The sequence below is a fragment of the Cygnus atratus genome, chromosome 8 (assembly GCF_013377495.2).
Source record: "Cygnus atratus isolate AKBS03 ecotype Queensland, Australia chromosome 8, CAtr_DNAZoo_HiC_assembly, whole genome shotgun sequence".
Lineage (NCBI taxonomy): Eukaryota > Metazoa > Chordata > Aves > Anseriformes > Anatidae > Cygnus > Cygnus atratus.
The window spans coordinates 17,530,940-17,550,108 of record NC_066369.1 but is presented as its reverse complement, the minus strand read 5'-3'; the positions used below and the strand labels follow the sequence as shown (position 1 = coordinate 17,550,108).

The window sequence follows — 19,169 nt, the reverse complement described above, 5'->3', positions numbered from 1 at the left end:
CTGAACAATAAAGCATTATGCTCCAGTCTCCCACTGCTGAAACTTCCCTGCTTGTGCACAGCTTCCATCTGTATTCTTCCAAGCTGATATTTAGCAGAACTTGAGTAGTAAGACAGATTAGTTAAAGATACAAGATGGATGATACTGGGAAAAGCAGAAGAATAGAAAGAAACAGAAGAAAAATATTGGTGTAGCCATTTGGTATCAGTAGCAGACACATGCTTCTTGTCATAATTTCTTATGAATTTAACATTTACAGGACTTATTATTTCAAAATTGTTTCTTTTGACAGAATATTCATGAAATGCATGAGTTTTCTTTTAGAGAATTGGAATGCTGTGATGGATTTCCCAATACTAAAAACTAATGTAGTATACTTCAACTGTGGGCTTTAAAGTTTATATCATTTTCTGTAATTTGAAGAACTCAGTTAATGAAGATCATGAATAAATATCAATAGATAAGCCCCCCCCAAAAAGAAGAAACCATAAACACAGGAAGTCCAATGGCTAATAAAATACTACCAACTTTCTAGTAATCTCCTTTTCCCTTTGTCTTTACTGTTAAATAAATTGTACAGTAATTGTAAAATATTTAGTGTTATTTGTACAAATCTTGTTTGTATTTGGTGTCACCAAGCATCTGATAACACAGGCTTGATAAGGTATCAATAAGGATGGATGCCTTACTCCATTTAAGGAGTTTGGATTCTCTCTGCACACCAAGGACAAGAAAAATTACTTACTGCAAACAGAAGCCGGTGAGAAACTGGAAATAAAAACTGCATCCAAAGCGTACAGAAGTGAATATTTTGCATCAGGAATCACATCTGGAAAAACATTTTCTGCTAGTGCTTTTCATTTACTTAGGCAAGGCTTAACTGTTATAGATTACAGTGGGGAAAAAAGTGAAGGGATTTTGAAAGGCCTTTCTTGAGTTGTGCTGTGTTTGAAAGGAGAGAGCCTCTCCTGCCTTAGGTGTTTTATCATAAGCTTAACAAAGAGATAGTATATATTGCCCTCCAAAAGAACAGACACAAAGTGGGCATTAGTCCTCTGCTGCCAGTTAATAAAGGTAATACAACAGGATGGAGCGCCAATGAATCTCATTTGAGTAAAATACATCTACATAAAACAGAAGACATTCTAAAATTCACAAGTAAAAATAAAGAGTAGTTGCCAATGGCTGGCCAACCATGTCAGTTTGCAGGAATCATGTTCTCTATTATATGAAAATTGTCCAAACAGCAAGTATGGGAATTGTTAATGATGGGCCATAATTATCTTTCTTTATAACACTGTAACAGGGCTGCAATAACCCTTCTTTGGGAATAAAGCATATTTTATTTTATTCTTGCAGCTTGTTCCTGACTGCAGTTAGGTAGGTAGCTTATTTGATTACTCATAACCATAACATATAATAATTGATTATAGATTTCAGCTACTCTATTTCACATTTCTATTAGAATGGAGCTCACTTTGCAGTGATTATTATGTACACACAAAACATCTGGGTTGTGGAAAATGTGTGCACTGAATTCAAGTTCACTGAGGAGCAAAACAAAGCCTATGACAAATTCAGAATCTTAAGGTTAAGTAAATTCTGTGACTGTTTTATGTGCTATTTAAGTAGTGGACTAAGATTGATCTTAGCTTTGTTTTATTTTGAGGATTTTGATGCACATGGCACAGAACAACCAAGTAAATGATACCGATTTTTCCTAACTTGTTACAGGCTGAAAAAATCGAATTTGTATGTAATAAAGCCTTCATTTTGCACACTGTTGGAAAAATCAAGTGTAATGTTGGCAGAGAAATGATGTTGGACAGATTATATTACTGTGTCTCAGTACACAGTCACTCCATAACAGCAACATAGTGTTATGATGTCCCACCCACTCTCTCTCCTCTACCATAACATCCTCAATCCCCAATACTCATCCGTTTGTCCTAATCATTCAGCAACATTAAAAACCAAACAAACAATTTTCCAAATTGTATCACAAGGAAAGGAAGCCACTGTTTTACAGCTCTAATTACAATCTAAAGAAAGAGAATGTTTTGCTATGTGTATGAACTGCTGAACAAAGCTGTGGATCAAGCTGCTGCTAAGTATACTTGCCACATTCAGAGAGATGCTGGCTTTCAAATGGACCTTATATGACATTATCAGTACCTGTCTAAGCAGATATTTTAAATGTTGACTGAGAGTTCAGTTTCTCAATCCTCTTTCTTGGGATATGGACTATTCATAATGTCCAGAGGAGCCGGGACTTGACTTAGAAGCAATTCTGAAAATTTCAGCAGTAACCAAGCATCTCATGAGCTTGGAGGTATGTCTGCTTCGTATTTTGCAGACAATTGGGAGCTCGCTTTGACTGCGGTCTAAGTTGAACAGTTTACATGAACAGGACAGTACTGAGTCCAAACCATCGTATGGTATCTCACTTTGGGACGCATTAACTCAAGAAACAAAATCAATTTAGTCACGTTCACACAAATTCTCAGTAACACAACCATTGGGTCAACAAACTCACACCTGCTCATAATTCCCAGACAGAAGTCAAAAATACAAAAGGCATGGGATGAAATGCAGCAGGGAGAATTGCAAAGCAGCATGTGTAAGTGGTAATTAACTAAAAAAGCACCTAAAATGGAAAAACTGAGAAAGATAACTTCACAAAACAAAACAAAAGATTGGAGACTGTGGATCACAAGCTGAACAACACACTACTGCAAAAACTGGGGTGTATACACAAACATATGGCTTGTAAGAAGCAATTTTTCCTTTCCACTCAGCTGTCTGAAGCAGCTTGGGCAACAAGCTGGAGTCATAGGTGTAGAGATGAGTTAGAAACAGGTTACAGGAGAGTAAGAAGGTGATCTAAATTATCTAGAAAACATGAAAGGCTAAGTGACTTAAGACAGTGTAGCCTGAAAAGACAGAATGAAGGAGGGACGCAGTAAGAGCTATCATTTGCAAAAGGTTGTTTCAAGCAGAAGAGGGTCAGTTTACACAATTGGAGGAACTTCAAAATAGACAGAGAAACCCTAGGCTGCCTGCAGGTCGTGGAGCCTTTGTCCTTGGAGACTTTTAATAAATGGTTTGCCAAGCATTTGTCAGATGTGATATAACCGATTCTGCCCAGGCACATGGACTACATGTCAACTCAAGGTCACCTTGAGCTCTGTGATTTTACAGAGGGCAGACATAACCAGTCTGCAAAACACATCTCAGGCTAAATGTAGCCTCTCAAATCATTTCACTGGAAAAGAATCGGTCATTCATTTACTTGAACGTGCTTTGGAAGATCACTACAACTACCTGTAATGTTCACTCAACCTATTAGGAAAAAAACAGAATTAACTCTGGCAAATATTTCAAATTGGGATTTTTTTTTTAAATAGTATGATTCTGAAAGACCACAAAAGGTATACCTGACATCTTGTAGCTTCAAAGGAAAAACAAACTTTTCCTTTGAGAAAAAACAATGAAAAAGTTACTGTAAAAAATGACTCCACTCTCAAATGAACATAGAATTAAAAATAAAATCTGAAAGAGAATTCAAGCTTACTGCTTCACCAGTTTTTCCAATGTTTCCTTGGTCTCCTTGTTCTCCCTGTTAAATGGAGAAAACAGATAATGCAGTTCATTAGAGAAGTAATTTCTTTCATATGTGTATATCAAAGTTCTTTATTTTCCTAAGAGACTCTTTATTTTCTAAATTACAGCAGCAAATTATAACTTTAAAAAATAAAATTAAGCAACCAGCAAAAAAATAAATATTGTCATTGGCTAATTTTAATTTTGTAAAAAGATGTAAATTTTGTCCTAAAGTATTTATAAGTTGCCCATAAAAATGAAAGCCGTGCATTAAGGGCTCACTAAATACATTAAGTCAGCAAACACTGTAAACGAATGATATAATTTTAATTGAAATCTTCTTCTTTGCAAATATGATCACCTTCATTATTTTACAGTTGTTTCAGAAGTAAAATGTTACCTGTGTACTCCATAACTTTTACTACATTACAAAATATTCTATTAGGAAAATTAACATTTAAATTATATTTTAAACAAATGCTTTTTTTTCCTTCCAGAAATTCTGTACTTGAAACTTGAAGGATTAAATGAATTAATTCTGTTCTTAATAATGCTGCCAGCCAAGTAGCATTTTGCTATGTATTTTACAGGTGAAAGCTGGGTGTATATGTGGCATGAATTATCGGTCTTTGACTATAATCCCAGTGCCTCGATGAACAGTGATTTGGGAACTGTTTGCTCAGATTACAACACAGCATTGAGAAATTTTGCTACCACAAGCTCCTCTTTCAAATTGTAGCACTCCTCCTTTCCCTGCCTCCCCAAGTTCTGCCAGCACAGGAACTGCCCTTGGTCCCTTGATGCCCCCCGGGCCAGTACCCCTTAAATATTTCTGCAGCTAGATCTCTATTTAGCAGGTGCTATCTTTTTTCATACATCTCCTAGATGTGCACAATTTTCTTTTCCAAAATGAGATCTTGTGAGAAAGCAGAGTTACCAGTATGATATACATTTGTATTATATGGAAGCATATGTAATTCTCATTCTTTCACCGGCACATCACTGTACATTGGACTGTACACAGCTGATACTCCAAACACATATTCATTTCATAAATAAAAACAGCATTTACCTTTAAACCTTCTGGTCCAGGGTCACCTACATAACCTTTCTGTCCTGGCCTTCCCTAAAATAAATAGAAAGAAATATTAAAAATATTTTAATGTCATCCTCATTTCTGTGTTTACCAAAATACATATATTAAAAAGTGTACAGTTTAGTAAAATTTGATACCTGTGTTCAAAGTCAGTGTATTTATAAACTTAAGTCTGAAAACACTATTAATTATCACAGACCACACTAGCGCAGAAAGCAGAATCTGTATTAACTCTCAGTTAACGCGAAGAAAAAGTTACAATCCAAGAATCAAACACTTCATATTTCATTTTTAAAACCACATTAAGGAGACAAAGAAAAGACAAGCTCATGTTCTGTCCTGGCTAATTCCAGCAGAACAGGGAGTAACAGTAACAGAATTTGATCTCTAGACTTTAGGGACTGGTGTCATAACTGTCCTTCCTCAATGAGACAAAGTCAACTCGAATATCTTTTCCTGTGTTTACCAAATTAATTATTTTAAACCTCATTTCCCTCCGCTATCATTTCTCTGCTAGTAGATCTTGGTGTTATGATACTCTGTCAATGACATAACATTACCTGGAAGAAACATAGCAAGACCAATCTGAGCAGAAGGCCATGAATTGAAGAGATCCTTGAGGAATTTTCAAAAATACATCTCTCCCTTTGTTGTGACAGAACCACAAAGGCATAAAAATTGGAATACTTTTCTCCTGAATTTTCAATTAGATGTTTATAGCTTATTATGTCTCACTTTTAAGAGGTTATTTTTATTTCAGGCAATCTTTACTTCCTATACAATCTAAAACATGACCTATACATTTGGTATATGAACAGCGTAGCCCTGTCTAGACAAACTTTCTCCATCAGCTCTGAGGCAAAAGCCTTGCTCCAAAAGTAAAGGTCCAATAGGCTGGAACTGGCTCTTCAGCAAGCTGTTAATGAAACTGATGAAATGTGACAATTGGAGAAGGAAAATAAACACCACATTTTAATGATTCAGCATCAGGAAAATGCAGATTTCTGCTAAAAGGAAATTATCAGCCATTAGACCATGTGTTCGTTCCAGCAGACTGAATAATTGCAATCAGACTCTGTAATGAGAGCTTTCCTTGCCATACTGGGTGTTCTGAGACAAAACTGATCAAAGCAGCAGGCACCAAATAAGTTCCTTCAAAAAAGATGTGATTTTTTGCATTTGGCTCTTTTGCTCTGGCTTCTTTGTGCCTGTTTTTCAGAGCAGAATGTCAAATTTCTGGGCATCTGAGAAATTCTCTATTAATTATTTTAATAATATTAAAATGTTATTATCTTAGTAGGTTTTGTGACTTCTACATATTAATCCTCTTTCTCTCCCATTCTCTCTCTCTGTGATTTCATGCCCGAATGACTTCATTTTGTTCTCCAAGTTCCAACAAGTCTCAGTGCGTTAGGAACAGGCTTTTGATTTGGAAATGGATTAGCACATGACACAGCCTGGAATGCAGGGAGAAGAGACCATGAAGACTTGTTCTGAGAGACTCCGATAAGGCAAGTCATGTCTTTCCACAGGGCTTAGCAAAGAACAAGCGATGTGCTTCTGCAGGTTCCTACATGCTCTTTTACTACTACACTGCAAAGAATGTGAAGGTCTCTGTGGTGAGCAGGCTGTAACACGGGAATGTTTTAAATGGAATTCCTAGAAAGAAAACTAGTGGCCACTATTAACTACCTAGATGATTTATTTCAGTCCGGTCAGACCTGAATTTAAGTTACAGCTTGTAAAGCTTTCTTAGCTGTACTGCCCCAGTTACGTACTAACTTTGAAGGACACATGGCAGATGCAAGTTGGTCAGAGAATGGAACAAGTGGATTTAACTGGTAAAGCAATTTGAAATGCACAGATCTGGCTCTCAGCAGAAATGCAATACAATTGTAAATCACACGTGGAGGAAAAGCCACTCACAGAAGGTTAGGCTAGGGATGGCTGCTTTTCTACTTGCTAACCCCTAAGAAAGTTACTCTTCCAGGGCAGTGTGATCCCAAAGGAAATGCATTTCCTAAAATATTAACTGAAAGTTCCTTTCAGGAAACCTTTCAGGAAACAGCAACCACCTGTGCTTCTTCTCACCTCACAATGGGTTGAGTACAGGCTTGGGTATTTTAATATAAATCTCTCTCATTATCTCTCCATTCCCAGCCCTCCTCCACAAGCTCCTCACATGCCTTCAGCCCTCAGGAAGACACAAGCCACTTTCAGGAAATACTGCACCGGGGAGTGGGGTACTTCTGAGAGCAGTTGCCCCAGCCTTCAGGAGGAACTGCTCATCTAATGTCTGTAAGATGCCAGCTTCTGCTTAACACATCTCAGAAATATCAACTTGCAGCTCTTTTTTACGTTTTGGTTTAAAACAATTTCCCCCCTTCAATGCTCCTATGATGAAGATACAAAAAATGCTTTCACTGACAGCTGACTACAGACAACTACAGTGCTAACATTGGGATAGCTTTTGAGAAAGAGTTGATTATGAGGGAACTTAATAAACACAGTTCTTTAATGTTGCATCTACTGTATTTTCACAGAACAAATAAACAAATGCTAAAAAACCACAACATTTTTTGATTTATAAGGATACATTTAAGAGAATGCAAGTATTTGACACTGGAGTAGAATGGGTGGGAAATCCTGTGACCAAATTCAGCTCAAAAATCCCTTTCTAAATTCAAATAGGCTGAACTCTGCGGAACCTGAGACATCCTTAGTAAGCAGGGAAGCATCCTCAGTTTTGACTCCAGCTGTTTGAGACATATGGGAATTCTTTTCAAACCTCGGACCTGGAGCACAGGTTCATATTCACCTTCTGCTCCAGTAGAGAATGATCTGTTTTGCTGGCAGCATCTGTCAGGTGGGACCCGGAGGTTTTTGGTGTCATGTACTTTTTTTTTTTTTTTTTTTAAGTAAATGTTAGGAAGGAGTGGGGAGGATGGCTGGGAGGGGGAAATGAGGAGAAACTGTATTGCTGCCTGCATGGTGCATGCCTAAACCTGACCTTGGGGCTGAACACTTTAACCTGAAAGCTATACAGTAAGGAGATGATAAATTCCAGAAAAACTAGAAATCATCTCCATTACTGTTCAATAGAAAGCTGGAATAGTCTTCATAAAGATAATCAAAGGTTTAAAATATATAATCTACAAGGATACTTTACTGAGTTTAGAGAAAACCAAAGAAAGTGAGGATAACAGCTGCTGAAAGGGGGAGTAAACTACTGATGTCTGTACCTATATGTCTGTAGGACAGGAAATCAGGTTGTATTGAGAAAAACAGGTGAGACTTTTAGACAGAAAGGCCAGACATTAGAAAAAATGTCAGTAAAACAAGCAGAGCACTGAAGCAGATTGCCAGGGAGAATGAGGAATCCCCGACCCCTGGGGGCTGCAAAAAATAAGTAAGAAACATCTGCCTAGAAAGGCAGAGCTGACAGCTGATTGTGCCTTGGGACCCCAAGCATGGCTTGAGCAGTTCCTTCAGGTCCCTGTCGGAGACCTCCCCTGCCCCCTTGGATACTTGACTAGTTCACTGAAGACAAACACAACAACACAGCTTTGACGCATTTACTTTCAAATATGTTTTAAACTTCCTTCAATGAACCTGGAAATTAAACCTTATGTAAATGAAATGAATATAATCAATCGCAATCAAGCGAACATAACTTAGAAAGATGGATGCGTTCCAGAGTTAACTGATTCAGTCCCATTAAACTATGTATAATGGAACAACTTCATGACTGGGACTCTCTCTCCAACAGGCACGTTGTCTGCGTTACAAACGGGAGGGAAGAAGCAAGGACAAGCAGCGTTCAGGGAGGCAGTGAGGAGAAGCTGGCCTGGAGCTGTGAAACAGCTTGAGCCAACAGAAGCCGTAGAACGCAGGCGAGAACAGATGGGCCCCGGGATGAGGGGAAAACAGGCAGGGCTCCACACCAAGCAAAATTCCCATTTCCCCTACCTCTCATTTCAGGAGGTAATGTTAGCCAAGAAGCTACTCAAAAATGTCTGGAGACAGCAACCCAGGGGCCCACCACGGATCCACACATTCTTCTCTCAGCAGCTCGTAGTGAGAGAGAAACCACGGAGCTGTAAGACACGCCAATGGTGTACACATTTCCCATTGAGAGAAATCAAAACCAAATTAATTTAGGTCAAACTGACCCAAAAGAGATTAGAAATATTTCTGCTTGCTGGGCTACACAGAAAGTTTTCTTCTTGGGTCATTTTGACATCAGCTGGTGGTGGCCAGTGCATGCACGGTGATGCGGAGAATGTGATGGTCGGTGTCTGATTGCCCATGAGTCACCCGCTGCTGCATCATCTTCCCCAGTCGCCACAGCACAACATGGGAGATGCTGTCCAGCCACAAAGCCCTTCCCAAAGAAGAAGATTCAAAGCATGATGCAGCCAAAATAAAAATTTCCATGAGGCTCTTGGCAGAAGCTCAGGCAGATGAAACAACATTGAACTGAGTCACAAAGTGTTTCAAATTTCTGTTCATTTTTTTGACCTGTTTCCTCAGCTAAAGAGTGTTATTTTAATTTTATTATTCATTTTTACTTATTTCATGTGGCAAATAAGCTTTTTAATGTTATTTCTAACAGAAAGAAAATTCGCAGCTTTGACTAGCTAATGAACACCAAAAATGACAGAGGTATATTCTCTCCAGAACTGGGGAGCAGTAGAAAAGACCTCACTTTTGATTTTTATTTTTTAAATAAGCTTCAAGTCCCCTAGAATGCTTAGATGCTAATAAATATTCCTAATTAACGAAACTGGTGAAGGTAAATTATCTTTTAAAACATATCAGCCCAAACAGCATTGTGACTTTTCATCTTTAGTGTTCTCAGCAGTCTACCACGTCAACTAGAGAATGCTTTCTTAAAGCATCAGTCCCTTATATCGCTCCCTGCAAGGTGAGTCTCATGCTGGGTTCTTCCCCGATTTCAGTATTTCAGTCTATCAGCTGATTCGGGTTTACAGAATAATTTATTCATGAGGTGGCATTTCAACACAGTCACTTCGCAGAGTAAATGTATCTTTTAAACCAGTACTTCTACTAAAAAAAAGTCTTCCATAACAAAATTACTTACTCTTGGGCCGACTCCTCCAATAGGTCCATCTGGTCCTACTTCTCCCTACAAGAAATCAGGACTTCAATAATCTTGATGCAAAGACTAGCTTAAAAAATAAATAAATCTGTAGACAACTGTTTTTACTTATTATGTCACATTACACTTGCTTCATATGTGTACGCATGGGTCTTTGAGTCTGACAGAAGCACTGTAAAAGAGACTAATCTGATTTCACTTAAATTCGTTAGCCAGAAGGCCATGCCGTATGTCACCACCAGAAGTGGCCAGAAAGGCCGTTGAACTATTGATATCTTCCTTCACAGCAGTATCTTCATGATTCTGAGCAAGGGGAGACCTGACAGTGATGGGTCAACCTCTGTCTGCCCAACATGACTACTTGTAGCAACATTTCACGCTTCCTAACTACAAGGACAGTAGGAACGTTCTTGCTCTTTTCCTCCACTTGGCTATGGTACAGCCACTAAGTTAGTCAAACCATTTAGGCAGGGCTTATCCCTGTCTTTTCTTGGGAATGGAGGAAGACTAGAGGGTCAGGCTTGTCAGCTGTATAGTAGAAGAAATGAGACACTGTGCCTGTGCTGCACAGTGCGCTGATATAGCTATGCATGCTAATTAACACCAAAGCATGGATTTGTATCAGTGCCATACCAGGAGCTCATGCTGTTATTTAACAGTTGTCTGATCATCCTCAATGTGTAAGATTTTCTCCAGCTTTTGGAGGAAGTGGTATACAACCTTTTCAATTCCAAAAAATACATAGCAAAGGAATTAAGAAACACTATCTGCAGCTTCCTGGCTGCTAACTGAATGGATCATTTTGCCACTGCTAGCTTTTAATCATTCAATATCTGTCATTAAAGTCCTAAGTAGCCTGCTTAATTATGAAGACTAAAGGTCTATTCCCAGACTTGTTGATTAAATAATTTCTAATGTTAACTATTTTTAGCCTAATAGACATGAGTTTTCATTTTTATTGTGATGAATTAAGAATACCTAATAAACTTGTAAGATGAAACGTTGCCTTCCTTCCCCTTCAATTAATAAAGGTCTCAGTGATCACTTAAATCTATCTAAGACACTAATTAAATTCATATTTGCTATCTATCTCTACACACACCCCTGCTCTGTCTGCCTGCTTAACAAAAAGAAGCATGTCAGACTCTGGACCCTTTGAGACTCCACTGAAATCACTTAAATAAATTATGAAATGGATGCATGGCCCTGTAACAGCACTAAAGTCTCTCTGCAACACCAGCCAAAATACCAAAAAAAAAAAAAAACAAAAAAAACTTGCATGACATCACCATAAATACCTAACCATTATTGTTTAACACTCCTCCTCCTCCTCATAATGTTTTATTTTAAACAATCTGTTGATCAAATAATTTTTTGTATCTTACCTCAACTCCTTTGGGCCCCTGTGGCCCTGAAAGCCCTCGGTCACCCAGAAGTCCCTGAAAATCCAAACACACACAGTGAGATCTTACATCAACCAACAATCATATTGGTATAGTCTCTTCTCCTCTTAAAAACCTGGACACAAATGCAAAACTGAGTAAGCAGACCTCATTAAATACTATTGTCCATTTGCCTTAGGAAGCCAAGAGAATATGCAGGAGAATTTTAATATCTGCTGGAAAGCTGGGTATCTTACAAACTTCAACTACATTAATTTTTCTGAAATTATTATCTTGACTTTTTGAAAAGGAAATATTGGAGCTCTCAAATCAACAATTTCTCTTTTTTGAGGACAATGCATGCCATCATATTAAGATCAGAGGCCTATAAGAGTTGCATTGGTCCTGCTTTAATTTAGATAATCTTTAGTATAACATTTGATGACAACGTTGCAATGGAAATGAACTAGAAAGTGAATTTAAACTACCACCTCATCCAAAACTACTTGTGATTTTCAGTCCTTACTTTTCTGTCAGAATTATATTCAGCTTCCCAAAGATGAAGGACCTCGGCCTCTGCCAACTCTGAGTTTTTATGACTGTTTACAGCAATGCTTTCAAAATTTTGTTAAAATGAATTAGCAGCTAGCAGTGTGTAAAAGTTCTCAGTCATCCAAATTACAAAGGTAGTAATTGGGTACAGCACTTGTTGACCAGGCATAGGACTTTTTTTTTTTTAATATATATCTCTATATATCTATGTAAACGTATTATTAATGTTCTTGGAAGCTGGGATTAACAATATCAGATAAAGCAAGAAGAAAGACACTGTAGAGATGATTAGCCTCTGAAGAAAGCGATGGTGGGAAAGTTCCAAGTGTAAGCCTTATTAATTGCTTACTAATGAAGCTGAAGTCTAGACTGAAGGTGCAGGCATTCATCCAGTAACAGTTCACTCAGCACACAAAGTAAAACAGAACAGAAAATTGAATAGGCCACCTCAAGGTCCATAGGCCGCCATCACTCTAGGAAAGAAGAGGGTGAAGAGCTGTTGCTCGATGTACCACAGAAAACGTGACAGGAAGGCTTTTAGTAGCACATAAGCAATAGTCCTGTGCAGTTAGTCAAGAAATGGTCATTTTATTCTAATAGCAAAGCACGTTAGGAGATATGATTTTCCGTACAATGTAGTCGCACCATGAAAATGTTAGCAACACTGCTACTCTTGCGCTGCACTTAACTGGATCTGCAAAAAAGTCCCAGACTGTACAATTGATATTAGGGCTAAACGAAATTTCCACCTCTCCTTTTAGGTTTCAGACAGCAAACAGAATTGAAGGTAGTCATCAGACATGTGCCAAAGTGTCTGGAAAATATCTGTGGAGTCAGCAAACAGTGTATTCTGTATTTCACATACATAGCTTTGCAGATGATCATCTCTTCCAAAAACAGTGGAACTCCTAATAGCCACTTGTATTTAGCGTGCTATCCAAACAAACATAAACGAGCAGGACTGAAGTTCTCAGCTACTTCCATGGTACAAATGCACATTACTGAGGAAACAACAGCTGTGGTCAACATACTCTGTCTTTTCCTCCCATTTTTCTCAGTTACAGAGCATAAATACTTATAATAACATACAAAACCAACTAAATTGTTTCAGAACTTCTCAAACTTAACTTTTTTTTTTCCTGTTAAATAAGCACTGGATTAAGATCAAACACCTTCTAAAATATTGCTTCCAAACTGAGTAACGTGCTGTACACCAGATTATGTAATAAATCACTTGAATGTTATTTTAGAGAGGTTAGATTTGCTGATTACTGCACTAATTTAGGGAAAAATTAATAATTCAGAAGCTCTACTGGTATTTAGAAATGGCTGATCACGCTTATAGAGCTTAAACTTTCCAACAAGAAGCTGAATTTCTCCCACACTAACTGCTAAGAAATAAAGTTTACCCCGCTTTCTTTTTGAAATTAAAAATGGGTATTGCTTCTGAGGAAGCATAACAAAAACATGCGGAAAAGAGCAGCATAGTGAAAACAGTTTTCTAAAAATAGAAAGATGGAGGTTTTTTTTTTGTTTGTTTGTTTTTTTTTTAAAAAAAACTGTAGTCAACACAAGACAGCTGGGAATCCTGAAAGGCAAACACTTCCAGTGTGCAGACTTTCTCTAACGTTCTAGGAGCAATTTAAGAATTTTTCCAGTTCTTCCATCTCAAATGTAAGCCATCAATTCTTCCTGATTAGAACAGGCTGTCTAAGCTTTTTGTCTCTAAGAGCAAATGTGCAAGAGACCACTGAATCCTACTCTGCTATGTAATTTTTTTGTCATTGGAATGCATAATCTTACATAAACATTGTTGGCTACCTTTTTTTTTCCTGTTGGAATTTGGGTGAAAAACTAATAGATTGCTAAGGTATGTGTTAAATATTGACCCAATTCTATCAAAAACATCTAGTTTAACATGTTGGATATAACATGGAAACATACAATCTCAGTTATTGAAGAAGCTGGGTAGCAGAGCAGGGACAAGGTCTCAGAGCATTCATATATCAACTTGGAGGATTATAACTGATTTGTAATTCAAGAACTGTTGACTCTCTTCTATCTCCTTTAGATTCTGGACACAATCTATCACCAAATTTTTAAGTCTCTTGATATTTCACCATTCTCAGAAACACAAGACCAACTGCTACTGCAGTGGTCTGATAATCGTTCATATAGAGAAGGCTATTACCTTTTCACATACAAAAAAGTTAGTAAAGCAATAAAACAGAATGAAAGTAAAAGTCTGCACCTGTCTCTGGAAATGTATTTTAACTTCTCCCCATTTCTTTATCAAACGATTTTTCAGCCTTCCTAGTAGATTCATGTCTGGGTTATTTTGGGAGAAGGCTCGTGACGCAGCTGATTCTTGGAGCAAGCATAGTTCATGCCCATGGTTCTTCATAGTTCTTCTGCCTCCCCACAAATTCTGCCCTCTGCTTCACTTACAAAGCTCAGAAAGGCCCTTCGCTTTGGTAGGATAAATAAACTGTCTCAGAATACAGTAATTTGAGTAACCTCTTCGGCATCTATTCCCATTTGAGTCCTGGAATACAAATGCCCAGAACTCTGTGGACTACTTAGATAAAGTCTTCTCATGCTTTGTACAGTAGCATTAACATGACACCTTCCCTCCTGCATTCTAGAATTTCACTCATTTTTAACAGCCTTATAATGCTTTCCTTTCAAGGAGATCTGGCAGTGGCTTTCCTTCTATTGCCAGCTGCAAAGCTCTAAGTTTACAGTAGGATTTATTGTTTTAATCCCTGCATGCATCAGTCTGAAGTAACAGAAGTGGGGTGAACTGATGCAAAGTGCAGTTTTTAAGATTATCTAAAAGTGCTCAACTTTGTTTCATATACAAATTTAATTCCAGCACTCTTGTGCCTACTTATTAATGAAAATATTACTTAAGGATATTCCCTACTACTATATTAACTACTAAGTTAGGAACATTATTGGCACTTTTAACAAGAAGTAGTCTACATTTAGGCACTACGCAATCATCACCCCTTTGGGTTAATTTCTGACCCACCTGCTTTTTTTGGTACTCATCCCTACTTTCTCCATTTTAGGAGAAAACTAATGTGTTTTTATCCAAAGCTTCACTGAAAACTCTGTATGAATTATTGCTAAGCTTGGTTTACAACATTAGTCTGCTAAGTAATGCTAAATTATTTAACCTGGCATGTGATCTTTGTCCATTTTTCTGTAACCTTTGCTATTTCTATCAAAATTTGTTTAAAAATTTGTATTAGCTGAGATTTTAAAGGTCTGCATGCCTTTGACAAGCACTGTTTTTAATATTTGTGATATACATGTTACTTCCTAGCTACGCAGAGCTTTTTCCAAATTTCCTTGCACTTAACTTGCCATTACAAGCTTCCACCTAACACAGTAATTGCCCTCATAACTGTGCGGACAGCATTAAACATTAAATTAACTTCCTCATACATACACCTGGGGCAACGTATTTGTATTTTGACAGATTATCTTACCATAACACCAATGTCCATCTCTCAAAGTTTTTCCTCAGACTTATGCTGATTAACTGTTACTGTGAATAAATTTTCATATAGTCTTACCTTGGGACCTTCAGGGCCGTTTAATCCAGGTACACCAATATCTCCTGGAAAACCCTAAATAAATCAGACAGACAAATGATTTATAGCCTAGGAACGTTTCCAATGTACTTGTTCTGATTCTGTCCATTCATTTAACAAACTTGAATCACAGAAACAAGAACTAAATTTGTTCTACCATTCCCCAAGTGTCAAAATACATTAAGTACCCTTGAAAGGCTTGGATAAGTGGTGGATTTTAGGCAGCTTTCATTAAACTCATTTTAGCAGATGTCAGTATGGCTTTCAATTCTCTTAACATGAGACTTTTTAACCACTGAGCAACGTTTATAATTAAGCCATTGGACTGGTCTTAATACACAAAATACACACAAAGCAGCCAGCACCAGGTCCTGTACTCGTAAATTCAGCTTCTTAAAAAACAAAACAAAAAAACAAAACCCACAACCTTAGAGAGCAACTAAAGCTTTTTAATCCTTGGCCTCACTTTAAGGACAAGATCACTGCAAGATTAAGAACATAGTAGAAAGCCTTTTGCCTCCAAATCAGCAGGTGCTAATCCAGTTCTGGCTGGCAGTAACTGAAGGTCACCAGCTTGCAGCATTATCCAGAATAAGCTTTGGTGAAGTAGCGTGTGGCACAGGTTGGTGAAGAAAACTGTATACGTAAAGGAAATGAATCAACTGGAGTTATCACCTAAAACCATCTGGCCAGTAGACCCTAAGTGGGATACCACGAAGACGCCTTTGTGAGAAGAATCCAATACTACAACTAGATTCCTTTAAGGAATGAGCACACTTTAAGGGAACAAAGATGATGCAGCTAACCCTTACTCAATGTAAACCGCAGGGAGTTAAATTTCATAAATACCCTGTGAAGAAATAAAATCTTTATATTTGTAGGATACAGCATTGGTAACTGACTCATTAGCCAATGCAGAGCTCACTCCATCACTGGCCTAGATAGCTTTGTTTTGTTTTTAAACATGTAAATTTCACTAAACCTTGCCTATTTGAAAATAGCAAGCTGGCACCGAAAACTTCTTCTGAGTGATTTATTTACTACTACGTCTGTGCACATCCACTGCCTACCAGAAAAACTAGTTTCCTTCTTCACAGAACATCATTGCAGAATAAAACTTGTAACTAGCACTCTTTGAATGCATACTTTTCCAGTAACAGAACTGAAAGCATCGTTAAGTGATCAGAACACCTTAAACAATATCTCATAAAGATCTTCTAGCATAAAATTCTTATATCTTTCTATACTAATGCAGGCTAATGCATGGCTTCATTAAAGCTTCGAGAGTCACTTTTTAGGTTCTCTAACCATGAAAAAGGTATAAAAAAATTGTCTCACTATGTGGCTAATAGTTGCCCATACTATATTCTTCCAGAATAACTGAACTTCAAATACAGCTAATAACCATTTCTAATGATTATTCAAAATCTGTTAAGCATAAACCAAAACAAACAAAAAACCACACAACTTACCAGAAAAGTAAAGAGAAGTCATAGTAAAGCAAGAGGTTTAGAAAAAAAGACATATCCCTTCACCCTCAACTAGAACAGTACAGCTGTCACATCATAATAGAATTAAAACTTTTTTTTTTTACTGTTCTTATTTGTAGGGTTTTCTTCCATTGGGTTTATATAACCTGTTCTTAACAGGATAGAAGGAGAGAGAGGAAGTTATAAGTAGAGATGTAGATATGATGAAAACATTTTTAGGTGCATTTATATAATAGATCAAACACAAACGTTTAAAACATCAAACAATCAAAAAAAAATACAAAAACACCTTAGTGTTAGCACTTGAATACTAGCTAGTACTAAAGAAAACCCACTGAAGAATGAAAAAAGAACTGAGCTGAATGTTCAGAATAACTGGAACAGCCCTAACGGACAGCATTTCACAAACATCACATTGGACATTGCTTTTTTGCCATAAAGCAACTGGTAGAGCCATGCAACAGCCCCAACATGCCTCTAGGTGGCACTTGGCATATTATTCACGTGACAAAGGCACCCAGACTGATAGCTCAACTTCATCGTTGAAATTAAAAACAAACAAACAAACCAAAAAAACAACCTCGACACACTTGTGACATTCGGAAATTTCAAGCCAAATCTTATGAGGTGAGAGCTCTACTGGCCTGACAGCATCAACACTAGCGATGCATTTAAACATTTAAAATCTTGGATCATTTCGTCTTTGCTGTAAAGAATAGTCTAGCAGTTTTCTTGAGCAGTACCACCAACGCAACACAGATGTTACAGCAGTCCTAGAGCACCATATCCTATATCCAAGCTGGTCTCATATCAGTGAGAGTCCAGGAGATGATTAGAGTAATCCTTGACATAGAAAACGCCACTTCAGCCAATTAGAGAAAAAGAATAAAGGAGCTCTTAAAACACCTCAGCAATGGCATTTGCCATTCAGACTCTGAGCAGTGAAATGGTATGCATTTCTATTTATACTTAAATTTGCTAAGAATTATTCAGCAGCCAGTTCCGTAGGAAGCCACTCCAGATTAAAAATTATTATTCTTCCGTAAGTGAAAGGCTGGGAGATCAATGTATAGCTTCCAGCTGCAACTTAGTTTTCTGCAGAGACTAAGCGGAACAAAGCATCACTTGATATTATAGCTTCTCCAAGGGAAATGTGACGGGCAGATTCTGGTCTTGCTATCAGCCAGAACCCTGACAGCCTGTAGACTACCGATTATTTTCAAAATCTTGCTGCAGAGAGAGGTGGCCTTTTGCCAGCAAAGCACTTTAGAGTTCACTCAGTTTAATCATACTAGAGAGTGTCAGAAAATAACTACAGTAACCACCTATCTCAACACAAAGGTAGTTTAACCTTGCTATGAAAGTTGCTTTTTGTGCTCAACCATTTGAACATAAAATTAATTTCATAAATAATACATTTATTGTTCTCATTTACCTATATGATCTTTAATAAACAAAAATGCAGAGATGAGCTGGCTGCTACAATGTCAGGGTATGTCTTTTTGTACTGAAATCAGTGTCTCAGAGACGAGGAATCTGCAAATGCTGTTGCTTTTCTTTTGTTTGTTTTCCTGTGTGGCTGCTAACGTGGAAGCAGAATATCAGGAATGTTTGGAGATTACACTCACTTTCCACTAGGAATTTTCTTGCATTTGCAGAAGCCCACTCATTCCAAGCAGTTTCCACACGACATTTGCCAGCATCACTATTAGTCACTGGTCCTCACGCCCTCAGCTTCTCAGCAGCCCTCAGAGGGACGGGGATGAGAGCTCTGGTGCAAGAGCAACACAGAGCAAAAATCTCTCCAGGGACTGTGTTAAGTCCCTGCAGTTGACAAATGCTCCTTCTCAGAAGCAATTTCATTCAATTGCATGCTGTGTTCCATTTGAATGAGAATTTACAATGAATTTTCAGAAGCAATACTGACTGAACTTCAGCAAGAAGCTTTATTAGAGCTTCACTACAACTTATTATCAAATTACCAAAGAAAGATTTCTGCTTAAAACTAAAATCTCTTGGAATTGAGAAAGAGAGAGCTTTAATTTTGTATTCTCAAATAAGAAGTGTTCATTCTTCTGCTGAAAGGACAGGCTATCCAGAGAGACAATTCAATCCAAATAATCTGCTTTTTTCTCCACACGATTTTAGAAATGTCACTATTCACACAGTTACAGGACTTTGCTCTCTGACATTTGTACAACTGTGTGACAATGTCAATAATGTGCCAAGTACAAATAGTAAAGTAGTAAGGAAAAAAAAAAGATTTGAAATGAGCTTTTCTTCGTGTGTACCATTCCAGCCAAAGCTTAATGCCAGCATTTT

At 37.6% G+C, this 19,169-nt stretch overlaps 1 protein-coding gene across 1 annotated transcript in view; it reads right to left on the bottom strand.

The window, feature by feature from the left end:
* Nucleotides 1-19,169, bottom strand: part of COL24A1 (collagen type XXIV alpha 1 chain) — a 135,103-nt gene that overhangs the window by 58,311 nt on the left and 57,623 nt on the right. The window contains exons 20-24 of the mRNA XM_035537455.1: nt 15,340-15,393; nt 11,207-11,260; nt 9,804-9,848; nt 4,676-4,729; nt 3,575-3,619 (exon numbers count right to left, since the gene is read on the bottom strand). Of these exons, the coding sequence (XP_035393348.1) occupies nt 3,575-3,619; nt 4,676-4,729; nt 9,804-9,848; nt 11,207-11,260; nt 15,340-15,393 (252 nt within the window). The remainder of the gene's footprint in view (nt 1-3,574; nt 3,620-4,675; nt 4,730-9,803; nt 9,849-11,206; nt 11,261-15,339; nt 15,394-19,169) is intronic.